The sequence below is a fragment of the Callospermophilus lateralis genome, unplaced genomic scaffold (assembly GCF_048772815.1).
Source record: "Callospermophilus lateralis isolate mCalLat2 unplaced genomic scaffold, mCalLat2.hap1 Scaffold_1105, whole genome shotgun sequence".
In the NCBI taxonomy this organism is placed as follows: domain Eukaryota; kingdom Metazoa; phylum Chordata; class Mammalia; order Rodentia; family Sciuridae; genus Callospermophilus; species Callospermophilus lateralis.
In genome coordinates, this window is record NW_027511298.1 from 511,635 (window position 1) to 532,549 (window position 20,915).

At 38.8% G+C, this 20,915-nt stretch overlaps 2 protein-coding genes across 2 annotated transcripts; both read right to left on the minus strand.

Moving 5' to 3' along the window:
* Window positions 1–1,929: 1,929 nt before the first annotated feature.
* On the minus strand, window positions 1,930–2,862 carry LOC143388352 (olfactory receptor 14C36-like). Its single transcript, XM_077108014.1, has one exon. It carries the CDS (start codon window positions 2,860–2,862, stop codon window positions 1,930–1,932), a length of 933 nt encoding a protein of 310 aa, XP_076964129.1.
* An 11,849-nt stretch (window positions 2,863–14,711) lies between these two features.
* Window positions 14,712–15,644, minus strand: LOC143388357 (olfactory receptor 14C36-like). The gene has a single exon (XM_077108015.1). It carries the CDS (start codon window positions 15,642–15,644, stop codon window positions 14,712–14,714), a length of 933 nt encoding a protein of 310 aa, XP_076964130.1.
* Between the last annotated feature and the right edge of the window lie 5,271 nt (window positions 15,645–20,915).

The window sequence follows — 20,915 nt, forward strand, 5'->3', positions numbered from 1 at the left end:
AAAGGTGGAGTTCGCATATATAATTGTGTGTAGAATTCATCTGGGGTACTCCTTTTACTCTAGCAGGGAACATTGGAGCATTGAGGACCTGAAGATATGGACACAGTGTGTGGACGGAGCTTGTGTGGATCATGTTACAGCAGATCAAGGCTTTCTGCATCAGCCAGTGCTGGGGTGCTCACTGGTTCCCATTACAAGTACTCCCTTGTCTGCACAAATTAAGAAATGCTTTAGATAATTAATTGCACTTATTTAAGCTTTTTATTTTATTTAGGAATAAATGCATTAACACTTTTCTCCATTTTTTTCCTACTAGTGTACTTGTAAACAAAATTGTTTTTTTTTAAATTTGGAATTTAATATAATGATTGTGATATTGCATAAGAAATTTGGCGCATTTTGAATATAAGCATTCCTAGGTAACTTGACATTGATCCTATGTCAGTTATAATTAATGGTTAGCAAAGCATATGCCAGGGAAGACACTAAAATGATTGGAGAGGAATATCTGTGTGAGATGATGTGTTGCCACAAGCGGGCTCAGGGGTGTACATCTGCAATCCCAGTGGCTCAGGACTCTGAGGAATGAGAATCTCAGGTTCTAAGCCAGCCTCAGCAACTTAGAATGTACCTGAACAACTTAGCCAGACCCTGTTTTCTGTGATTAAATAGAAAAAAAGGGCTGGGGCTGGGCCCTTGGGTTCAACCCTGCTGAAAACAATAGCAATATCAACTTAAAGACGGCCACAAGACAGATACAGGGTTGCTTTCCAAATTCCAGGAAACTGGGGGGAATTTTGGAGTCCACAGAAGACACACTCTAGGTCAGACACTTAAACATTCCGTCTTTGGTCATTATCAGGCATGACACATCACCATAGACATTACAGAATAAACCCTGGGGAAGGAACAATCAGAAGGCTGACCTCAACTCAATCCCCAAATTAGCTCCCTGCCACTGGGTCACTCGTGGACATACTAAAATCCTGGCAGCCGATGTACCTGAGGAAGGCAGGTGCTCTTCCCTAGTGGACATATTTGACTGTGGGATAAAGTGGGTGGTAACTATCACTCTGTTTACTTCATGGACAAAGAGTGTCTTCCTTTTTCATATTCCAGATGGAGAAAAATATTATTGTGATTATCTCTAAGTATTTGGTAAAAAGTTCTTTAGGATTTGACTTTCATATGTTTTCAAATTAAACTGACACAATTATGTATTGTTATGGTTAAAGCTTCATCCCAGGATTTCATAAACTGACTTCCAGACCACTCACTTATAATTGATCAAGCCTTTATTGAAGCACACCGGTGGCAGCTGACCAGAACATAAAGCTGTTCCCCTGATCAGCCCAGAACAATTGCAAGGGCACTCCTTATAATCCTGAAAACTGCAAAAGGGATGTTCAGGGGGTCTAGCCAATGCAAGCAAGCCAGGTTACAGAAGCGGGACAGTGCAGTCAAGCAGAGGGAAGCCTAACCAATCACAGTTAGCCCAGTCACACCAGTTACAGAAACAGAGCCCCGTTACCCAAGTGGTTAAAATCTGCTTTACATTTCTCTGTGCAAGAACAGGCTATTTGACTATATGTTATCTCCATGTTTTATTTGTAAATCTTTCCTCTGTGACAGCATCTGAAACAGGTACTTTTCATATATAATGAAAATTTATATATTTACAAATGATTTCAGAAAACACAGTGAATTATATTTATACTTTAAATACATTAATAAAGTTACACATTTTATGAAGGATCCATGGAAATGATATGGTAAATTACAAAAATATACCTTATAAAATAACTCAGCTTCTAATGATGTAATAGAACGGTAGACAGTGTAACTTGTAAAGCTCAAATATAAAGAGTATTGTATCTAATTAAGAACCATGATCAATGAAATTAAGATGATTCTGAAATGCAATCTTTATCATTTCCCAGAGAACAACTGTCTTTGCATTACTCTCCTCACAGCTTCCTTTACCTGTTTGTTCCTGAGACTGTAGATGAGAGGATTCAAGAAGGGAGGTACCATGGTATAAAAGGCAGAGAGAAGTAGGTCCTGGAGTGTGTCAGAGGTTGCTGAAGGCTTCAGGTACACACCTGCACCAGAACTGAGGAACAGGGAAAACACGAGGATGTGAGGGGTGCAGGTAGAGAAGGCCTTCCCTGGGGCTCTGGTGGGAAATTTCAGCACAGCAGCAAATATGCGAATATATGACATGGCAATAAAAGTAAAGCAACCACCACCAACTGCCACAGCCAAAACAAAAAGAATGACCATGTTGCTGGTGGTGTCAGAGCAGGAGAGCCTCAGCAGAGAGGGGACGTCACAGAAGAACTGGTGGACCACATTTGACTGGCAGAAGGACAGCCAGAATGTGTTCCCAGTGTGCACACCTGCATACAGCAGACCACTGAGCAGGGAAGCCAGGGTCATGCGGACACAAATCTGAGGGTTCATGATGACGGGGTACTGGAGGGGCTGGCAGATGGCCACATAGCGGTCCCAGGCCATGATGGAGAGAAACAGAAGTTCAACACATGCACAGAAAATGACCAGGAAAATCTGTGTTGCACAGCCAGCCACTGAAATGGCCCTGTTGCCAGTGAGAGAGTTGACACAGGCATTGGGGACAGTGATGGAAATGTAGCACATGTCCAAGATGGACAGGTTCCTGAGGAAGAAGTACATGGGTGTGTGTAGGTGCTGGTCAGCAGTGGTGACAGTGACAATGAGAAGGTTTCCTAACAAGGTACCCAGGTAGGTCATTGGGAATACTGTGAAATAGAGGAAACTCAGATCCCAGCCATCAGGAGAGGCCAGGAGGAGAAATTCAGTTACCATGGTGGAATTGGCCATTTGCTGGAAATTCTAGTTGTCTGGGAAGATAAATAGATGAGAGATAGAAAGGAAAAAATAAAAACATGATTAATACAATTGCTTGGGGCTGGGGTTGTTGCTCAGTCATACAGCACTTGTCTAGCATATGTTAAAAAACATCCATTGACAATGACAATTATTTGAAAAAATACAATTATTTTATATATTCTTGTTCAAAGTATTTCTTCTATTTCTGTTGCTTTCCTGCAGAGGAAAGTCACTCTTGGTTTTCTGATATGTTTACTCATTTCTGAGCAAAGTGCACCTCCCAGGGCAGGTGTGAAGGTCTGCAGCCCAGAGTCTGGGCGTGACCTGTAGGGCATGTCCTCAGCTCTCCATCAGGCCTCCCCTGACACCTGAGACTCACATGTGGATCATTTTCAGGGGTTTTCCCCTCTTCTCCTGCATGGCCACCTGTCTGACAGTGCATTCTTTAATATTCTCAGATTTATTTACCTTTAATTTATTCCTTGGATATAATTTCCACATTATTTTGCCATTATATCCACAATTAATAATTGAATAATTACTTTTTTACTTTTTTAATATAAAGGAAAATATTCATAATGGTGGAGAACAGATCTCCATAAACACACACACACACCAAAAAAAAAAAAAAACTGGGCTCTTTTGGAAAGTGTCTCAAGAATTCACTTTCCCACCCAGGCTCACAGGTTCAGTGTTGTGAAAACTGAGGTGACCTGACTGCACTTGGGCTTGCCTGCAGTCCCCCACTCTCACTGCTGCTCCCCAGGACAACCATGATGCTGTCTTATGGCCACAGGACTTCAGCCAGACCAGTCCCAGCCCCCACTGAGGCTTTTTCCTCTCCAACTGAGCAGCATAAGGTCTTTTCAACCTCCTGGTCCCAGCCCAGCTGACACTGACCTAACTTCTACTTTTACCTTGTTCTATTTTTTTTTTCCATGTTCAGCACCATGAAGTTGAAGCTTCTTTTGTCTAACACATAATTTGCCTTAGTCTTGGTGACACCTTCTATTATATTGCTTTCTTATCCATGTTACAATCCCACAAACTGAAACTAGCTGTAAACCCTAAAAGGAAGGTTTGTTTGAACACTTCTGTAGCAGTTCAGACCCGTTCACTCCAAGTCACCTGCATCTTCATCTCCTCAGCCCTCTGCAACTGGGGTCCTCCTCAGCCCCTTGCCAGGTTAACCACACATGCTCTTAGAAAAAAAGACCTTCCTTCTCATCCTGCCTGGGCTCCTCTGGAAGTGTGTGTGTCTCCCAGAGAAATAGGTGGGTGGTCAGACTCAGCTAGGTTGCTGCTAATTTGGTGGTGAGTGTGAAGTTCAAGGGGTCAGTCTAGCTGCAATCTGTTCCTCCTGGCACACACATGACATTCAGCCTGAGGGACCCTCTTGTTCACTGCTGACTTTTTACTGTGATGTATTAATTTCCTTTTCCCTTTAGTAGGTATTGGGCTTTAAAGGAGACTCCACTGGAATTCTTTCCTCTGAAACCTTCTTTATAATCTCTAATTTTTCTTCCAATTTTGTTGAGTGTTAATAATCAACGTGGTATACCACTTTTCAGCCAATCAATATATATTCATCACCCCAAGTCACTGGTGCAAATTCCTTGATTTGGGATCTTGATTATCCATCATTTTACCTTTCAGTAGCAGTGCATGACTTCCTGTGCAGTGGTTAATAACCTAGCGCCTGGTTCATTGTTCAGACCACTCACTTAGACTGGAAGACAAACCATTAGAAAGCTGACATCAATTCATGAACATAATCAAAGACTGGCCCCTCTCATGGCCAAAGAAGCAAAAAGCTGCTGTTCCCTGTGGAAAGTTGTGAATGTTGGGACACAGGGTGCATTAACAATTGCCCTCTCTTTAATTCACAGAAAGGAGTCTATTCTTCTTGCCTGGTCCAGATGGAGAAAAATATTACTGTTAAATTCTCTACATTTTGACTATAATTTCTTTAGGATTTGGTTTTTATATATATTTTAAAAGTAAGTAAATTGACACAATTATGGATTACAGTGATTACAAGTAGGTTCTACACTGTTCTGAATAAGAGCAAATTATGTAAGAATAAGCTATCTCCAGATTTGATAGCTAGAGTTTTCTTTGGTGTCAGTATTTGATATAGGGAATTGATATATGGGATGATTCTTTAAAATATATAACCACAACTGATTTCAGCAAATACATTGAATTATATTTAATCATTAAAAGATGCATTGATGAAATTACACATTCTATTATGGGTCCATGGAAATGATATGGTAAGTCACAGAAATATACCTTATGAAATAACTCAGCTTCTAACAATGTAATACAAAGGTAGACACTATAACTTGTAAAGTTCAAACATGAAGAGTATTGTATCTAAATAAGAACCATGATCCATGAAATTAGGATGAAGCTGAAAGGCATCTTCATAATTTCCCTGAGAACAACTCTCTTCCCATTACTCTCCTCACAGCTTCCTTTACCTGTTTGTTCCTGAGAATGTATATGAGAGGATTCAGGAAGGGAGGAACCATGGTGTAAAAGGCAGAGAGATTCAGGATCTGTAGTGTGTCAGAGGTTGCTGAGGACCTCAGGTACACACCTGTGCAAGAACTGAGGAAGACGGACACCACGAGGATGTGAGGGGTGCAGGTGGATAAGGCCTTCCCTGGGGCTCTGGTGGGAAATTTCAGCACAGCAGAAAATATGGAAATATATGACATGGTGATAAAAGGAAGCAACCACCACAAATGTCCACAGAAGGAACAAGAATATGGACTTTGTTGCTGGTGGTATCAGAGCAGGAGAGCCTCAGCAGATAGGGGACATCACAGAAGAACTGAGGGACCACGTTTGACTGGTAGATGGACAGCCAGAATGTGTTCCCTTGTCACACCTCCATACAGCAGACCACTGAACAGGGAAGCCAGGGTCATGCAGACACAAATCTGAGGGTTCATGATGAGGGGGTACTGGAGGCGCTGGCAGATGGTCACATTGCGGTCCCAGGCCATGACAGAGAGAATCAAATCTCTACCTATGCACAAAGAGACCAAGAAGATCTGTGTTGCACAGCCATTCACTGAAATGACCCAGTTGAGAGTGAAAGAGTTGACACAGGCACTGAGGATAGTGATGGAAATGAAGCACATGTCCAAGATGGACAGGTTCCTGTGGAAGAAGTACATGGGCGAATGCAGATTCTGGTCAGCAGTGGTGACAATGATGATGAGAAGGTTGCCTAACAAGGTACCCAGGTAGGTAATTGGGAATACTGTGAAATAAAGGAAATTCAGATCCCGGGCATCAGGAGAGCCCAGGAGGAGAAATTCAGTTACCATGGTGGCATTGGCCATTTGCTGCGTACCCTAAAAAGAATGTTTTGCTCATAGTTATAGCACTCCTGCAGCACCTCAGACTGGTTCAATCCTTTGTCACCAAAATTATTATCTCCTTAGCCCTCTGCAACCTGGGTCCGCCTCAGCACCTTGCCAAGTTAACCATACTCACCCTTGGAAAAGAAACCTACCTGATGAGCCTGCTTGGGCTCCTCTGAAAATGTGAATGTCCCCCAAGGTCATTATTGGGTCGCCAGACTCGTGAACATTGCTGTTAATTTTACAGTGTAGGTGACGTTCAAGGGGTCCTACTTAGTCTACCTGCAATCTTTTGCTAGTCCCATCCACCATTCCTCCCTGACACAAACCCAAACTCACATTTCAGTGACCTCCTTGTTCACACCATATCCTGGATCTTGTTGACAGAGCCCCTTTTCTACCAAGACATAATTGATTTAATTTTCACCATTAGTATATACTGCTCTTTAAAGAGACTGAAATGCAACTTTTTCTCTGAGACCCTTTTTTAGCCTCTAATTTTTCTTATACATTTCTGTTAGTGTTAGAAGTTGACATGTTATTTTACCTTTTAGTAAATCTATATGTACTAATCACCAAAATCACTGGTATAGAAATTCCTTGATTTTGGACCTTGTATCATTCATCTTTTTATTCTCTTAGTAGAAAGTAAGTGACTTCATGCATAGTAGTTAATGAAAAATGCAATGTAACACAATTGTCTAACTGCTAACATGATCTAAGTTTCTTTATTCCACTAATTTATAAGTGAATACATTCTAAATCAGTGATGTCCTTTCTTCACTTCTGTAAGAAATACAGTGTGTTCATTTGAAATAACATACCCCACAACTGTGCAGAAAGAAAGGTTGTTTCAAAGCAGGCAATCTTGACAAATATTTACTAATGATTTATAATATGGGAAAATCTGCTGCAGATACTGAGTTTTAGTAAAAGATTGTTTTTTAAAAGAACGTGATTTGAGTACTGTGAAGCAAAAAATAAAATGGTACATATATAAAATTCAAATTAATATGAATAATTCTGAATGTGATATATGATGATACTAACTAATAAGGAAATCTGCCAGATGTTTTACCCTTTAATCTGGGTTCCAGGAGTTACAGGAGCTCATGTTGATCACCCCAGGACATCCTGTCACAAACAGATGGGATGTCAACATGGGTTCAAATCCAGAAGGTGTATAGGACTACAGAGACATTTTCTTTCTTTATTATTGTTTTCTAAAGTAAGCCAAATACTGCCTTTCCTTCTCCAATAGAACTTAGCACATTCTCCACAAACCAGCTTGAATTACATTAACTTAATTGATGTCCTCCTTTGTGTGATTTAGCTATGGTTTGATAAATTCTTCTGAATTTGACTTTCTTTTTTCATGTATCAGTCTTCAAAAACTTCCATTTATGGAGCACAAATCCAAAGTCATGTGTATAGATACAATAAAATAAATATACAAAGCACCATCTATTTTTTACAGAAGGCCTCAAATAATTTCAGTTAATTCTAAACATAGGATGTCTTTCTAAACCTGCATTTTAAAAATAAAAGTATGGCTTAGGTTGCATAGATTGACCTTAATATTTTGGTGTGATTCAATACTACATTCTTACTTAAGGGGCAAAAATGCCTATAGAGAATTCTCTCATAAAGACAATAAGATGAAGGTGTAAATAACAGAAAGGGTTGGTAGAAGTGAGAGTCAGCAAAATGTGTGTGAGGAGAACTAGCATGTTTTAACTCCAGGAACATGAAGAGGAACTACCCAAGTTCTTTCTCTGTAAGTGGTAAAAGCTGAGAGTTTTCTCTTTTTAATTTCTCTTGATAGTGTTTCAAATAATGATTTGTATAATAAATAGAGCACTTCAAAACTGCAAATATTATTTGGTTGGAAGACACAAAATAAAGTATTTTCTAAATTATATTTTCCATATTAGGAATTATTGATTAGTGTCTCTGATAAGCCATTAAAATGCTAAGTCACATATATTCTGAAAATAAAAATATGCTTCCAAATGTTGCACAACATTATTTTTATATTTATACCACTGAACACACACATCCTCTTAGTCATACATAATATATATTTACTATAAAAACTTAAGGATATAATTGAAAACTTGGGCATGGTGGTATATGTCTGTAATCCCAGCAGCTTAAGAGGCTGAGACAGAGAGATTTCAAGTTCAAAGCTAGCCTCAGCAACTTTTCAAGATCCTATCTCAGAATAAATAATCAAAAGTGGTGGAATGTTGCCCAATAATTGAGCAGCGCTGGGATTAATCCTTGACACCAAACAAACAAGCAATGGAATAATTGAAAAATGTATTTTTGAACAAAACAAAGGAAGGAGATTAATATTCAAAATATTTCAATGAATCTTTCCTACATGATTAAATATATTTCCTACAGTAATTGACTTATGTGCATGTGTATCAGCTATATAATATCATTCCTATCTACCTACATATCCTATTCCATGTTTTGCATTTTATTCTTGTTGTCTTAATGTGAATTTATTTGTTAGTATTCTATGGAATTTCTGTGCAAACTACTTTGGGTGTTATCTAAGTAAAAGTTAAAGTAATCTGAAAAAAAGAACTTTAAACCAACAAGAAGCAACACAAAGAACTATTACACACTTTACTTTCATACACCATGCAGATGTCCCCAAGGTCCCTGTGTTCCTATTGCAGCAGTCGCAATCACAGCAAATATCATAATGCAGTTATAAGGACTCCATGTGCTTCCTGTGTTCTTCTCAGAATTCACCAAACTCTTCCTGGGCTAGCTGACTCTTTGGATGAAATTGCAATTGACAGAGCAGAATAATTATGAATCTTAGATGCATTTGGACTCTAAATGCCAAGTACTCACTCCAGAGTGTCACCTGTTCTCCATGATAGGTGCAGTACTGCATCTCTCCTTGGCTTCTCCCATCCACTGTGTGTGCAGCCAGGGTGGATCTTTCCAGTCAACCCAATGCCATGTGGGATGTGGAGAGTTCAGTCACCATTGTTTTATGTGAGCATGGTGCCTAGCCAGTGGGAGTAGGGCCCCAGGGAGCTCAGAGCTCAGCCTGCAGAGACAGCAGGAGGCCTGAGCCCACCACCAGGCAGTGTAATCTGCAGAGCCCAGGAGAGAGGACCTGGCCATGTGGCAGCATGGACAGTGGATGACACATGGGAACTCCTCTGCTGGGCATTGACTTTAGTCGTTATTGATAAACTAATGACACTGAGGAGAGACTGATGGTGCTCACTATGTGTTTTCATCTCTGCCCTCCTTCACCTCAGTGTGAGTTAGCTGTAGGTGTTTGTATGGATTAGTTAACATTAAGAGTGGTGGACAACTCTAACTCATTCACCAACCTGTAAGAGGGAAACATCTAAAACTACCTCCAGTTCAGCAGCAAAAGTTTCTTATCATTAAGATGAAATCCACATGATTTAAAATTAACCTTTGTAACAGTTTATGGTTCTCAAGTCAGTGTGAGTTACCACATTGAATAATTGTACAATTTCCAGCTACAACTTTCTCCAAAATACTTTTTACTTCAAATTGGCCACTTAACCCATTACACACATTGTCCCTGATTTCAGTCACTGGAGAACACTAAATGTATTCTGTATCTTTGAATTTAAATATTTGTGAAATTGCATATAAATAAGTCACTCAGTGTATGATGTTTATTCTGGCTGAAGTGAGTATAACATCATTGAAATTAGTCCACCTTGTAGCTTGTATCATTTGTTCATTTCTGAAAGATGAATGAAAAACCATTATTTGCATATGCCAGAAATATTTTAATCAACATATCTAATTGTGGATATTTTTTTCATTCTCTAGTATAATTTGACTGAATGTTTGATTATGTTATATTTTGCTATATTTGACTTCTCTAGTAAACACTCTACACTCTGTAAGATTATGTTTAGAACCTGTTTCGGTGAGCTTTGCATTGCTGTGACAAAAATACCTGAACAAAAACAAAAAACAGCCAGGCACTGTGGTACATGCATATCACCCCAACAGCTCCTGAGGCTGAGGCAGGAGAATTGCGAGTTCAAAGTCAGTCTCAGAACAGCAAAGTACTAAGCAGCTCAGTGAGACCCTGTCTCTAACTAAAATTAAAAATAGGGCTGGGGATATGCCTCAGTGGTTGAATGATCCTCAGTTCAATCCCCAGTACCTCAAAAAGAATAATAAAATTCCTTAGATGCTCTCAGCCACTTTCCTGATGTCTCTGTGTGAAATGCTTAGCATCTCTTTAGGTGCTAGTATCTACTACAATTACACCTTTCTTGTCCCTAGTTTCTTAAACAATCCCTTTAAAACTCTGATCCAATTAGTTTTTTAACTCTACTAATATAACAACTGCTTTTTTACAATGCAATATATCTCTGGTATTAATTTAAATATTCTAAAGTCTTAATAAAACTTAGAAAAGTCTGAGTATTCTGGCATAATAGTCTCAGTCATGAATATTACCATAAAACACATAGAATAAGTTACTACATTTTCTTGTTGGTTGCTAAACTCTCATCAAATTTCTAACTATGTGTTGTTCTAAGTCTTTTGTCTTCTGAAGTTTTGATTCTACAAAGCACTGAAAAACATAATCACAATAAAGTCTCTAACAATTACTCTTAAATATTGTTTCCTTAAAGGGTAGGGTTGATATTTCAGAAGAGCTCACTTTCCAATAGATATCTTTCACATAATTTATATTCCTATAAAAATATATTTCTTTGTTCATGACTAATACACAAAGAAAATGTTTTTGTAAATTCTTCAGAAATTTTGTAACATTCTCATGCACCTCCAGGGTTTTGTGTTATTTTACAAAAGATTTGAGATGTCCCAAAGTTCTTACACCAATGTTTCCATTTTTCATATCTTTTGGTACCAGATCTTATGATACAAAACATCTTAAAACAGGTGTTAAATATCCAACAGATTTTATCAAGAGGGACACCTTTCAATACAACAGGTGTTTGCTTCTTAGTTTGAGTCCATGCCACTTGTTCAGTCTTGATTTTTTTTTTATGAGTCTTGTTAAGGAAGTCCAGTGCTAAGCTGACATGATAAAAATTTGGGCCAACGTTTAGAATGGAGTCAAACTAAAAAGCTTTTTCTCAGAAAAGAAAAAACCTATAACATAAAGAGACATCCTATATAATGAGAGATAATCTTTACCACATGCAAGTCAGGTAGAGAACTAATCTCCAGGATATATAAAGAACTCAAAAAACTTAACTCAAAAAAAGAGAGGAAAAAAAAAAACCCACAATAATCCAATCAACAAATAGGTTAATTTTCTGAACAGACACTGTACAGAAGAAGAAACACAATTGATCAACAAATATATGAAAAATGATCAACCTCTGTAGCCATTAGGGAAATGTAAATTAAAATTATTCTAAGATTTTATCTCACTCCAATCAGAATGGAAATTATCATAATACAAATAAGCATTGGTGAGGAGGTGAGTAAAAAGGTACACTCATTCAATGCAGGTGGGACTGAAAATTGGTGCAATACTCTGAGCAGTATGGATATTCTGCAGAAAATTTAGAATGGAACCACTGTAAATAATCTCAAAGAAAGGAGACAACAAGGTGCAGAGCAGGAAAGGAGGCAGAGTGGCTCCTTGTGCAAGCGGCCACATTTATTTATAACAATAGGTTAAAATTAGATCATTAGTACCATAACCAGATTATTGTTTAGAGTATCAAGAATGTTGCTTATTCTGCAGTTACATTTCACAGTTACAATATGCCATGTCAGGAGCTTTGTGCAGTTCTCAAGAAAGTCCGTTGTCTGAAGTTACTATTAGGTGGGCAGCTCCAGGAGCACTGGAGCTTGATGAAACATGGTAGTTATCTAGCCAACAAATTCTTCTATTCCCAGGATTTATGTGCCTAAGATCAAGATGGAAACCCTTGGGAAGAGCATTGCTACAGTGGCCAGACATCCCTTGGCTTTAACATGCAAGTTTTCTAGCAGCCAGGCATTCTGCGCCTTTGCACAGAAACTTCCTAGCCACCAAAGTGCCACAGTCATGAAGTTTATCAGAAACCCAATCTCAAACACAGAATTTCTACAAATCGCCACTTGACCCAGCTATCCCACTCTTTGGTTTATATCCAAAGGACAATGTCAGAAAACTATTGTGACACAGCCACATCAATATTTATGGCAGCTCAATTCACAATTGCTAAACTATGGAACAAACCTAGGTGCCCTTCAACAAAATGGATAAAGGAAATGTGATATATATAAATGGAATATTACTGAGCATTAAAGAAGAATGAAATAATGGCATTTGCATGTAAATGGACAAAGCTGCAGAATATCATGCTGATGGAAATAAGCCAATTCCTAAAAACCAAAAGCCCAATGTTTTTTTTCTGATAGATGCTGATCTGTAATGGTGGGAGGGCTAGGGAAGAATGGAGAAACTATAAATTGGACAGAGGGGAGTGAGTGTTGGGGAGTTGGGGTGGGAAGACAGTGGAATGAGGATATTATTATTCTATATACATGTGTGATTGCTCCATACATGACTCTGCCTCATGTACAGCCAAAGAATGAGAAGTTGTGCTCCAATTATGTATAATGTGTCAAAATGCCTTCTGCTGCCATGTAAAATGAATTAATTAGAACAAATTAAAAAATTACCATCTATACAAAAAAGAATTGGTGTATATAATTTAATTTCTTTTTAATTTTTTACATTCATTTAAAATTAATTTAACTAGCCTTCTCATCTATATAAAATGTCCAATGCCACTCACTAGGATTTAGTAAGTTATATTTGTACAGGAAATGCATATAAATGTAGAGTGTACAGAATTTTTCTGGGGTTCTTTGAAGGTCTTTTTTTCTGGCAGAAGCCATGGGACACAGTGTGGGGATGTTTGGATCCTGTTAAGCAATTCAAGGCTTCCTGCAGCAGTCAGTGTTGGGGTGCTCATCTGCTCCTACCACAAGAATTTCCTTGCCTAAAAACTTTAATAAGTGTATTCATCAATTAGTCATATATGTTTATTATTTTGTATTTCCTTAGGTAATAAGTATATTTATGTTTTTCTCCATATTTTTATATTAGTGTAATGGTGAACAAATTGGTTTTCAGAATTTGTAATTTAAAATCTTGAATGTGATATTATATAAATATTTTTTTTCATTGTGTTATATAAGTAATCCTAGATAAACTTGTTCTTAAGAATATGTCAGTTATTATTGATAATTATCAAAGTATATACCTGTGAGGACATTAGAATACTTGGGGAGAAATAACTTGTGGGAGGTGATGAAAGACTGCCCCAAGACAGGTGTGGTGGTGCAAGCCTGCAATCACAGTGCCTCAGGAGGCTAAGGCAGGAGAATCAGAGGTTCCAAGACAGCATTAGCAATGGAGCAAGGCCTGAAGCCACTTAGCAAAACCCCATTCTAAGTAAAACACACAAAAAAGGGGCTGGGGATGAGGCCTTAAGTTCAATATTTGGTTAAAAAAAGAATAATGATAATAATAATAATAATAATAATAATAATAATAATAATAATAATAATAAACAGAGCACATACATTGCCATAAGGTTTTAGGGAACAAGTACAGACAGATGTACTTTAAGGAGTACAGTAAACTGGGGGAGATTTAAGAGTTGACCCAGGTCAGACATTTAGGCCAAAGAATAATGGTCCATCATGTCATAATTTTCAGGCATGACACGTTAGCATAGATGTCACAAAAGTAAGATGTGTGGGAGGTAAACTATCAGAGCTGACCTGCAAGTCATGCTGCAGGCTTTGTCCCCCACACTGAGTCACTCATGGACATAATAACAGACTGGCAGCAGCCACTGCCAAGAAAGCACTGGGTGCTCTTCCTTGTGGATGGATTTGACTGTTGGGACACAGGGTGTGGTACACATGGCCCTGTTTATTCATAGACAAGAAATTACTCTTCTCATATTCCAAATAGATTGGTTATAACTTCTTTAGGATTTAATTATTGCATATATTCAAAGTAGTTAAATTGATACAGTTAGGTACCACAGTGCCTAGAAATTTGCTTGACACTTCTCTGAATAATAGCAGATTATGAGTGTAAGTTTTCTTCAGATTTGATTGGTAATGTTTTCTTTGTGACAGTACTTGATACAGGTACTCTAATGTATTTGATAAATCTTTAATGCATGGCTCCACAAATGATTTCAATAAATATATTAAATTATATTTAGTAATTAAAAGACTCATTGATTAAATTACACATTTTATAAAGGATTCATGAATTAATAAGGTAAATGAAAATATAAATTAATAAAAAAATTCATATTCAAACAAAGTGACCTCAGAGTAGGCAGTTTAACTTGTGTCACCCCAATATGAAGAGCATTCGACCTAATCTTGAACCTTTACTCACAGAAATTAGGATGATGCTGAAACACATCTTTATCATTTCCCTGAGAACAACTGTCTTTGCATTATTCTCCTCATAGCTTCCTTTACCTGTTTGTTCCTGAGACAGTAGATGAGAGGATTCAGGAAGGGAGGAACCATGGTGTAAAAGGTAGAGAGAACCATGTCCTGGAGTGTGTGAGACTCTTCTGAAGGCCTCAGGTACACACCTGCACCAGAACTGAGGAACATGGAAAAAACAAGGATATGAGGGGTGCAGGTGGAGAAGGCCTTCGATGAGTTCCCAGTGGGAAATTTTAGCACAGCAGAAAGTATGCAAATATATGACATCACAATAAAAAGGAAGCAACCACCACAAATCAACACAGCAGAGACAAGAAGGAGGACCAGGTTACTGGTGGTGTCAGAGCAGGAGAGCTTCAGCAGAGAGGGGACATCACAGAAGAACTGGTGCACCACGTTTGACTGGCAGAAGGACAGCCGGAATGTGTTCCCCGTGTGCACAACTGCATACAGCAGACCACTGAGCAGGGAAGCCAGGGTCACGTGGACACAAAACTGGGGGTTCATGATGAGCGGGTACTGGAGGGGCTGGCAGATGGCCACATAGCGGTCCCAGGCCATGATGGTGAGAAATAGCATCTCCACATATGCACAGAAAATGACCAAGAAGATCTGCGTTGCACAGCCAGCCACTGAAATGGCCCTGTTGCCAGTGAGAGAGTTGACACAGGCATTGGGGACAGTGATGGAAATGTAGCACATGTCCAAGATGGACAGGTTCCTGAGGAAGAAGTACATGGGTGTGTGCAGGTTCTGGTCAGCAGTGGTGACAGTGACAATGAGAAGGTTCCCCAACAAGGTACCCAGGTAGGTAATTGGGAATACTGTGAAATAGAGGAAACTCAGATCCCAGCCATCAGGAGAGGCCAGGAGGAGAAATTCAGTTGCCATGGTGGCATTGGCCATTTGCTGGAAATTCTGGTTTTCTGAGAAGATGAAGAGATAAGAGGGAGGAAGAAAAAAAAGAACGCAATGAATACAATTACTTGGGGCTGGGATTGTTGCTCAGTCATAGAGCACTTGTCTAACATGTGTTAAAAAACATCCATTGACAATAATGATCATTTGAAAAAATGCAATTACTTTACATATTCTTATTCAAAGTATTTTTCTTATATTTGGCAGTTGCTTTCCCTGCAGAGGAAGGTCACTCTTGGTTTTCTGATATGTTTACTCATTTCTGAGCAGAGTGCACCTCCCAGTGCAGATGTGGAGTTCTGTTGCCCAGGGTCTGGGTGTTACCTGCAGGGCTTGTCCTCAGCTCCCCATCAGGCCTTTGCTGACCTCCTGAGACTCCCATGTGGATCATTTCCAGGGGTTTTCCCCTCCTCCTTCATGGCCACCTGCCTGACAGTGCATTCTTTAATATTCTCCAATTTATTTACCTTCATTTTAGTGCATGAATATAATTTCCACATTAATTTGCTATTGTATTCACACTTAATAATGTAAATAATAATTAATTTCTACTTTTTTTAATATATAGGAAACTATTCATAATGGTGGAGAATATATCTCCATGAACACGAAAAAATTGGGCTTATTTGGAAAGCATTTCAAGAATTCACTTTCCCACCCAGGCTCACAGGTCCAGTGTTGTGAAAACTGAGGTGACCTGACTGCACTTGGACTTGCCTGCAGTCCCCCACTCTCCCTGCTGCTCCCCAGGACATGTATGGTGCTGTCTTATGACCACATGAGCACAGCCAGACCAGTTCCAGCCCCCACTGAGGCTTTTTCCTCTCCAACTGAGCAGCATAATGTCTTTTCAACCTCTAGGTTCCAGCACAACTGACATTGACCTAAGCTTCTACCTTTACCTTGTTATATTTTTATATCATGTTCAGCACCATGAAGTTGAAGCTTCTTTTGTCCAAAACATAATTTGCCTTAGTCTTGGTGACACCTTCTATTATATTGCTTCTTAGCAATGTCACAATCCCACAAACTGAAACTGGCTGTAAACCCTAGAAGGAAGGTTTTGCTCATAGTTTCAACACTTCTGATAGCAGTTCAGTCCAGTTCACTCCTGAGTCACCTGCATCTTCATCTCCTCAACCCTCTGCAAACTGGGGTCCTCCTCAGCACCTTGTCAGGTTAACCACACATGCTCTTAGAAAAAAGACATTCCTTCTAATCCTGCCTGAGCTCCTCTGGAAGTCTGTGTGTCTCCCAGGGTAATAGGTGGGTGGTCAGACTCAGCTAGGTTGCTATTAATTTGTGGTGAGTGTGAAGTTCAAGCGGTCAGTCTACCTGCAATCTGTTCCTCCTGACACACACCTGACATTCATCCTGAGGGACTCTCTTGTTCACTGCTGACTTTTTTTACTATGATGTATTAATTTCCTATTTCCCTTTAGTAGGTAGTGGGCTTTAAAGGAGACTCCACTGGAATCTTTACTCTGAAACCTTCTTTATAATCTCTAATTATTCTTCCAATTTTGTTGAGTTTTAGAAATCAACATGGTATACAACCTTTCAGCCAATCAATATATATTCATCACCCCAAGTAAACTGGTGCAAATTCCTTGATTTGGGACCTTGTATTATCCATCATTTTACCTTTCAGTAGCAGTGCATGACTTCCTGCAGTGGTTAATAACCTATCACCTGGTGGCATTGTTCAGACCACTCACTTAGGTTGACTTTCTTTATGCCACAGATTTACAGGTGAAGAGCTCCCAAGCAGGCTCTGCCCCTTCTGCACTGCTGTAGCACACACAGTGCAAGGTGGTGTGAGGTCAAGTGCACTTGCAAATCGAGATGTCTTTAAAGCAGTACTACCCATCAAATATTACTAAGGACATAAATATGGTGACAGGTATTTCAGACCTTGAGGATTTGAAAAGAAGAAAAATTATTGTTATTTTAAAATGAATTGATTACCATTAGAGGACAAATATAGTAACACAATATATAAGGTGTAAATATATATGACAAATTGAGAATGTGATGAGTGATGAGATAATTCCATATTAAAAACCAGCAGCTTTTTCCCCTTCTATACTGACTTCTGGGCACTTCATGGGTGATTGCTGACCAACCCCAGGCATTAGTGACAAATATTAGTTGGAAAATCAACTATCTGTTAGGATTTGGAAGCTGGTGTAGAATCACTTGAGACATTTTCTTTGTTTCACTTTTTTAATACTAACCCATTCACTGTCTTTGTTTTTGCAACAGAATTTAGTAATTTCTCTAGTAAGTAGTTTGAATTATATCAACTTAATTGATGTCCTTCTTTGCTTATGTGGCTTAACTACAACGTGAAAACTTCTCTAAATTTAACTTAATTTTCTCATGGATGAGTCTCCTAGAAAACTTCAGACTATGGATGTGATACAGTAAATACATGAATCATCACCTAACTTTCATAGGTCCTCAGAGTATTCCTTCAGATCTTGAAAATATGAATACTTTATGAGCCTATATTTTGAGAAATAACAAATAGGCATTAATTTTTGTAGTTTGACCTCCATAATTTTAGAGTGTTTAGGACTACATTCTCCTTTTTGGGTGAAAAATGCTTGTTGAAACTTCCCTTAGAAAACCCAAAAGGTGGGAGCATAAAGAAAACCAAGATCAAATATCTTGAGGGTCTGAAAAATAAGTAAAGGTAATATTAGCATATGTTTAATGCCAGAAGTATGTAGAGAGACTGCTCCAAGTGCTTCCCTCTGTAAGTGGGGACAGCTGACATTTTTCACTTTGGGTATTTCTCTTGATAGTGCTTAAAATAAAGAAGTGTATGGGAAATGGATTGCAAGTAAAAATGCAAAGCATTGTTTGGGTTGTAAGAGATAGGAATTGATCATTTTCTAAATTACATTTTTCTGTATTAGCAATTATGAATTAATGCTGTTGATCAGTCATTGGGGAATGCTAAGAAGCACTTATCACATCCTGAGCTTGAAAATGTGCTTTCAAAGGCTGCACCACTGTATTTTTATATTTTTACCACTAACACACAATCCTCATCACACCTGATATACCTTTAGTATAAAATGAGAAAAATTATTGAAAAGGAATCATAATTGTCATTATGACAGAAAGGTGAAGTTGGTGAATTCAAAATGCTTCAATGACAATTTTATAGGATATTAGAAGTTTTATTTTCAATGCTACTGAAAAATAAGAATATCATTTGCTAAATGAATTCAACTATTTGGCAATTTTCTTTCTGTCATGATATGAATGTATTCCTGGCCACCTCTCTTATCTGTGCAGATATTTCTGTGCATTTTCTAAGTGTGAGGTCAATAAAATAATTTGAAAAGCATAACTTTAAACCAAAAAGAGGCATCATGAAGAGAGATCACATTATATACTTGAAAACAATGTTCATACATCTACAGCATTCCAGTTACACTAATAGGAAAGCACTAGAAAACACAGCAAATACTACACTGTTTACAAGACTTCTCTGTGCCTGTTCTTCCAGAATTGACGAAGCACTTCCTGGGATACCTCACAATATGAATGAGATGGCAATTTGCTGAGTAGAATCAAAATGAGGCTCAGAAGAGTTTGGACTCTAACTGCCAAGTACTCACTCCTGAGTGTCGCCCGTTTTCGAACTGGGAGCAGAACTCTGTCTCTCCTTGGCATCTCCCATCCACTGTGTCTGCAACCAGATGGGTCAGTCCAGCCAGCTCCGTACCATGTGGGATGTGGGAACCTCAGTCATCTCTGCTTTATGTGAACCTGGTGCCTGGCCAGTGGGAGCAGGGCCCCTGGGAGCCCAGAGCTCAGCCTGCAGAGACAGCAGGAGGCCTGAGCACACCACCAGGCAGCAGCACCTCCAGAGCCCAAGAGAGAGGACCTGGTCATGTGCCAGGGTGGACAGTAAATGGCATAGTGGAACTCCTCTGCTGGGCATCACCGTAAGTCATTACTGAGAATCAAGTAACACTGAGGAGAGACTGATGGTGCTTATTGTGTGTGTTTTTATCTATGCCCTCCTTAACCTCAGTGTGCGTGAGAGGTGTTCACGGGGATCAGTTAACATTAAGAGTGGTAGGCAACTCTCACTCACTCACCAACCTGTAAGTGGGAAACCTCTAACAGTATCTGCAGGTCAGCAGCAACATTTCTTATCCTTGAGATGAAATCCACATGACATAAAGTTAACATTGGTAACTTCCATAGTTATCAATTCAGTGTTATATACTATATTTCAAAATTGCACAGCATCCAACTACATCTTGTTACCAAATATTTGTATTTCTTCAAATGAACCATCTAATCCATTAAAAACACTATCTCTGCTTATCATTAATTACAGTCACTGGAAACCACTGTGTATAATCTCCATTTTTTAAATTTATAGGTCCCAAGCATTTTGTTTGACTAGAATAAATCAATGTGTGTTGTTTTTATCACATGATTCAGCCTGATGTTTTCAAAATTATTTCACATTGTAGCATTTACCACTATATCATTTTTAAGGGATGAATAACTGTCCATTATATGTATACACCAGCACTTTAAAAATCCATGCGTCCACTGATGGATGTTTTGCCCTTTGCTGTGTTAAAATGACATGGGATTTGTTGGTGATCTTCTGTAGGGGCTTCTTTGTATCCTGGGAGAGATTCCACACGAATGTGTTCTATAATCCATCGGAAGAGCTGCTGGATTTGCTTTGCTAGATTTTATAGAGAATGTTGGCCTATATTCTGATCAGAGCTATTATCCTGTGGTCTTCATTTCAATATGGACTTTTCCAAGTTGTCTTTAGCTAGTCATCCCCCAACTTGTGCCTGTCCTAAAGGAAAAATAAGGAAGAAAATAAATCTGTGTTTATCCAGAAAAAGAGAGAACAAACAAAGACCCTGTATCTACAGCCATCAGTAATGATGGGCACCTTGGTCTTTAGGCCACTAGGTCTGTGAGATTGAAAGACCCAATAAGCAGGCATGTTACTTTATGGTCCCAGGGGGCTCCGAGGCTAGGAAAAGAGTACAATGTAAGTGACTTCATCTGCAGTAGAGATAACATTACTTATTATGTCTATACACCCTATTTGACTTTAAGTCCCACGGACAATGAAAAGAAGGGAAATGTCCAGGAACAGGATTGAGTATTTGACTTGGTCACCATTGTGCAGCTAGAGAATGATCCTAAATTCCTCAAAATTCAAAAGTTACAAAGGGATCTTTTACCTTTTGTATTCAT

What these genes read in the sequence shown, in the direction of transcription:
- LOC143388352 (XM_077108014.1), bottom strand. Translation starts at nt 2,862, where the DNA reads ATGGCCAATTCCACCATGGTAACTGAATTTCTCCTCCTGGCCTCTCCT.
- LOC143388357 (XM_077108015.1), bottom strand. Translation starts at nt 15,644, where the DNA reads ATGGCCAATGCCACCATGGCAACTGAATTTCTCCTCCTGGCCTCTCCT.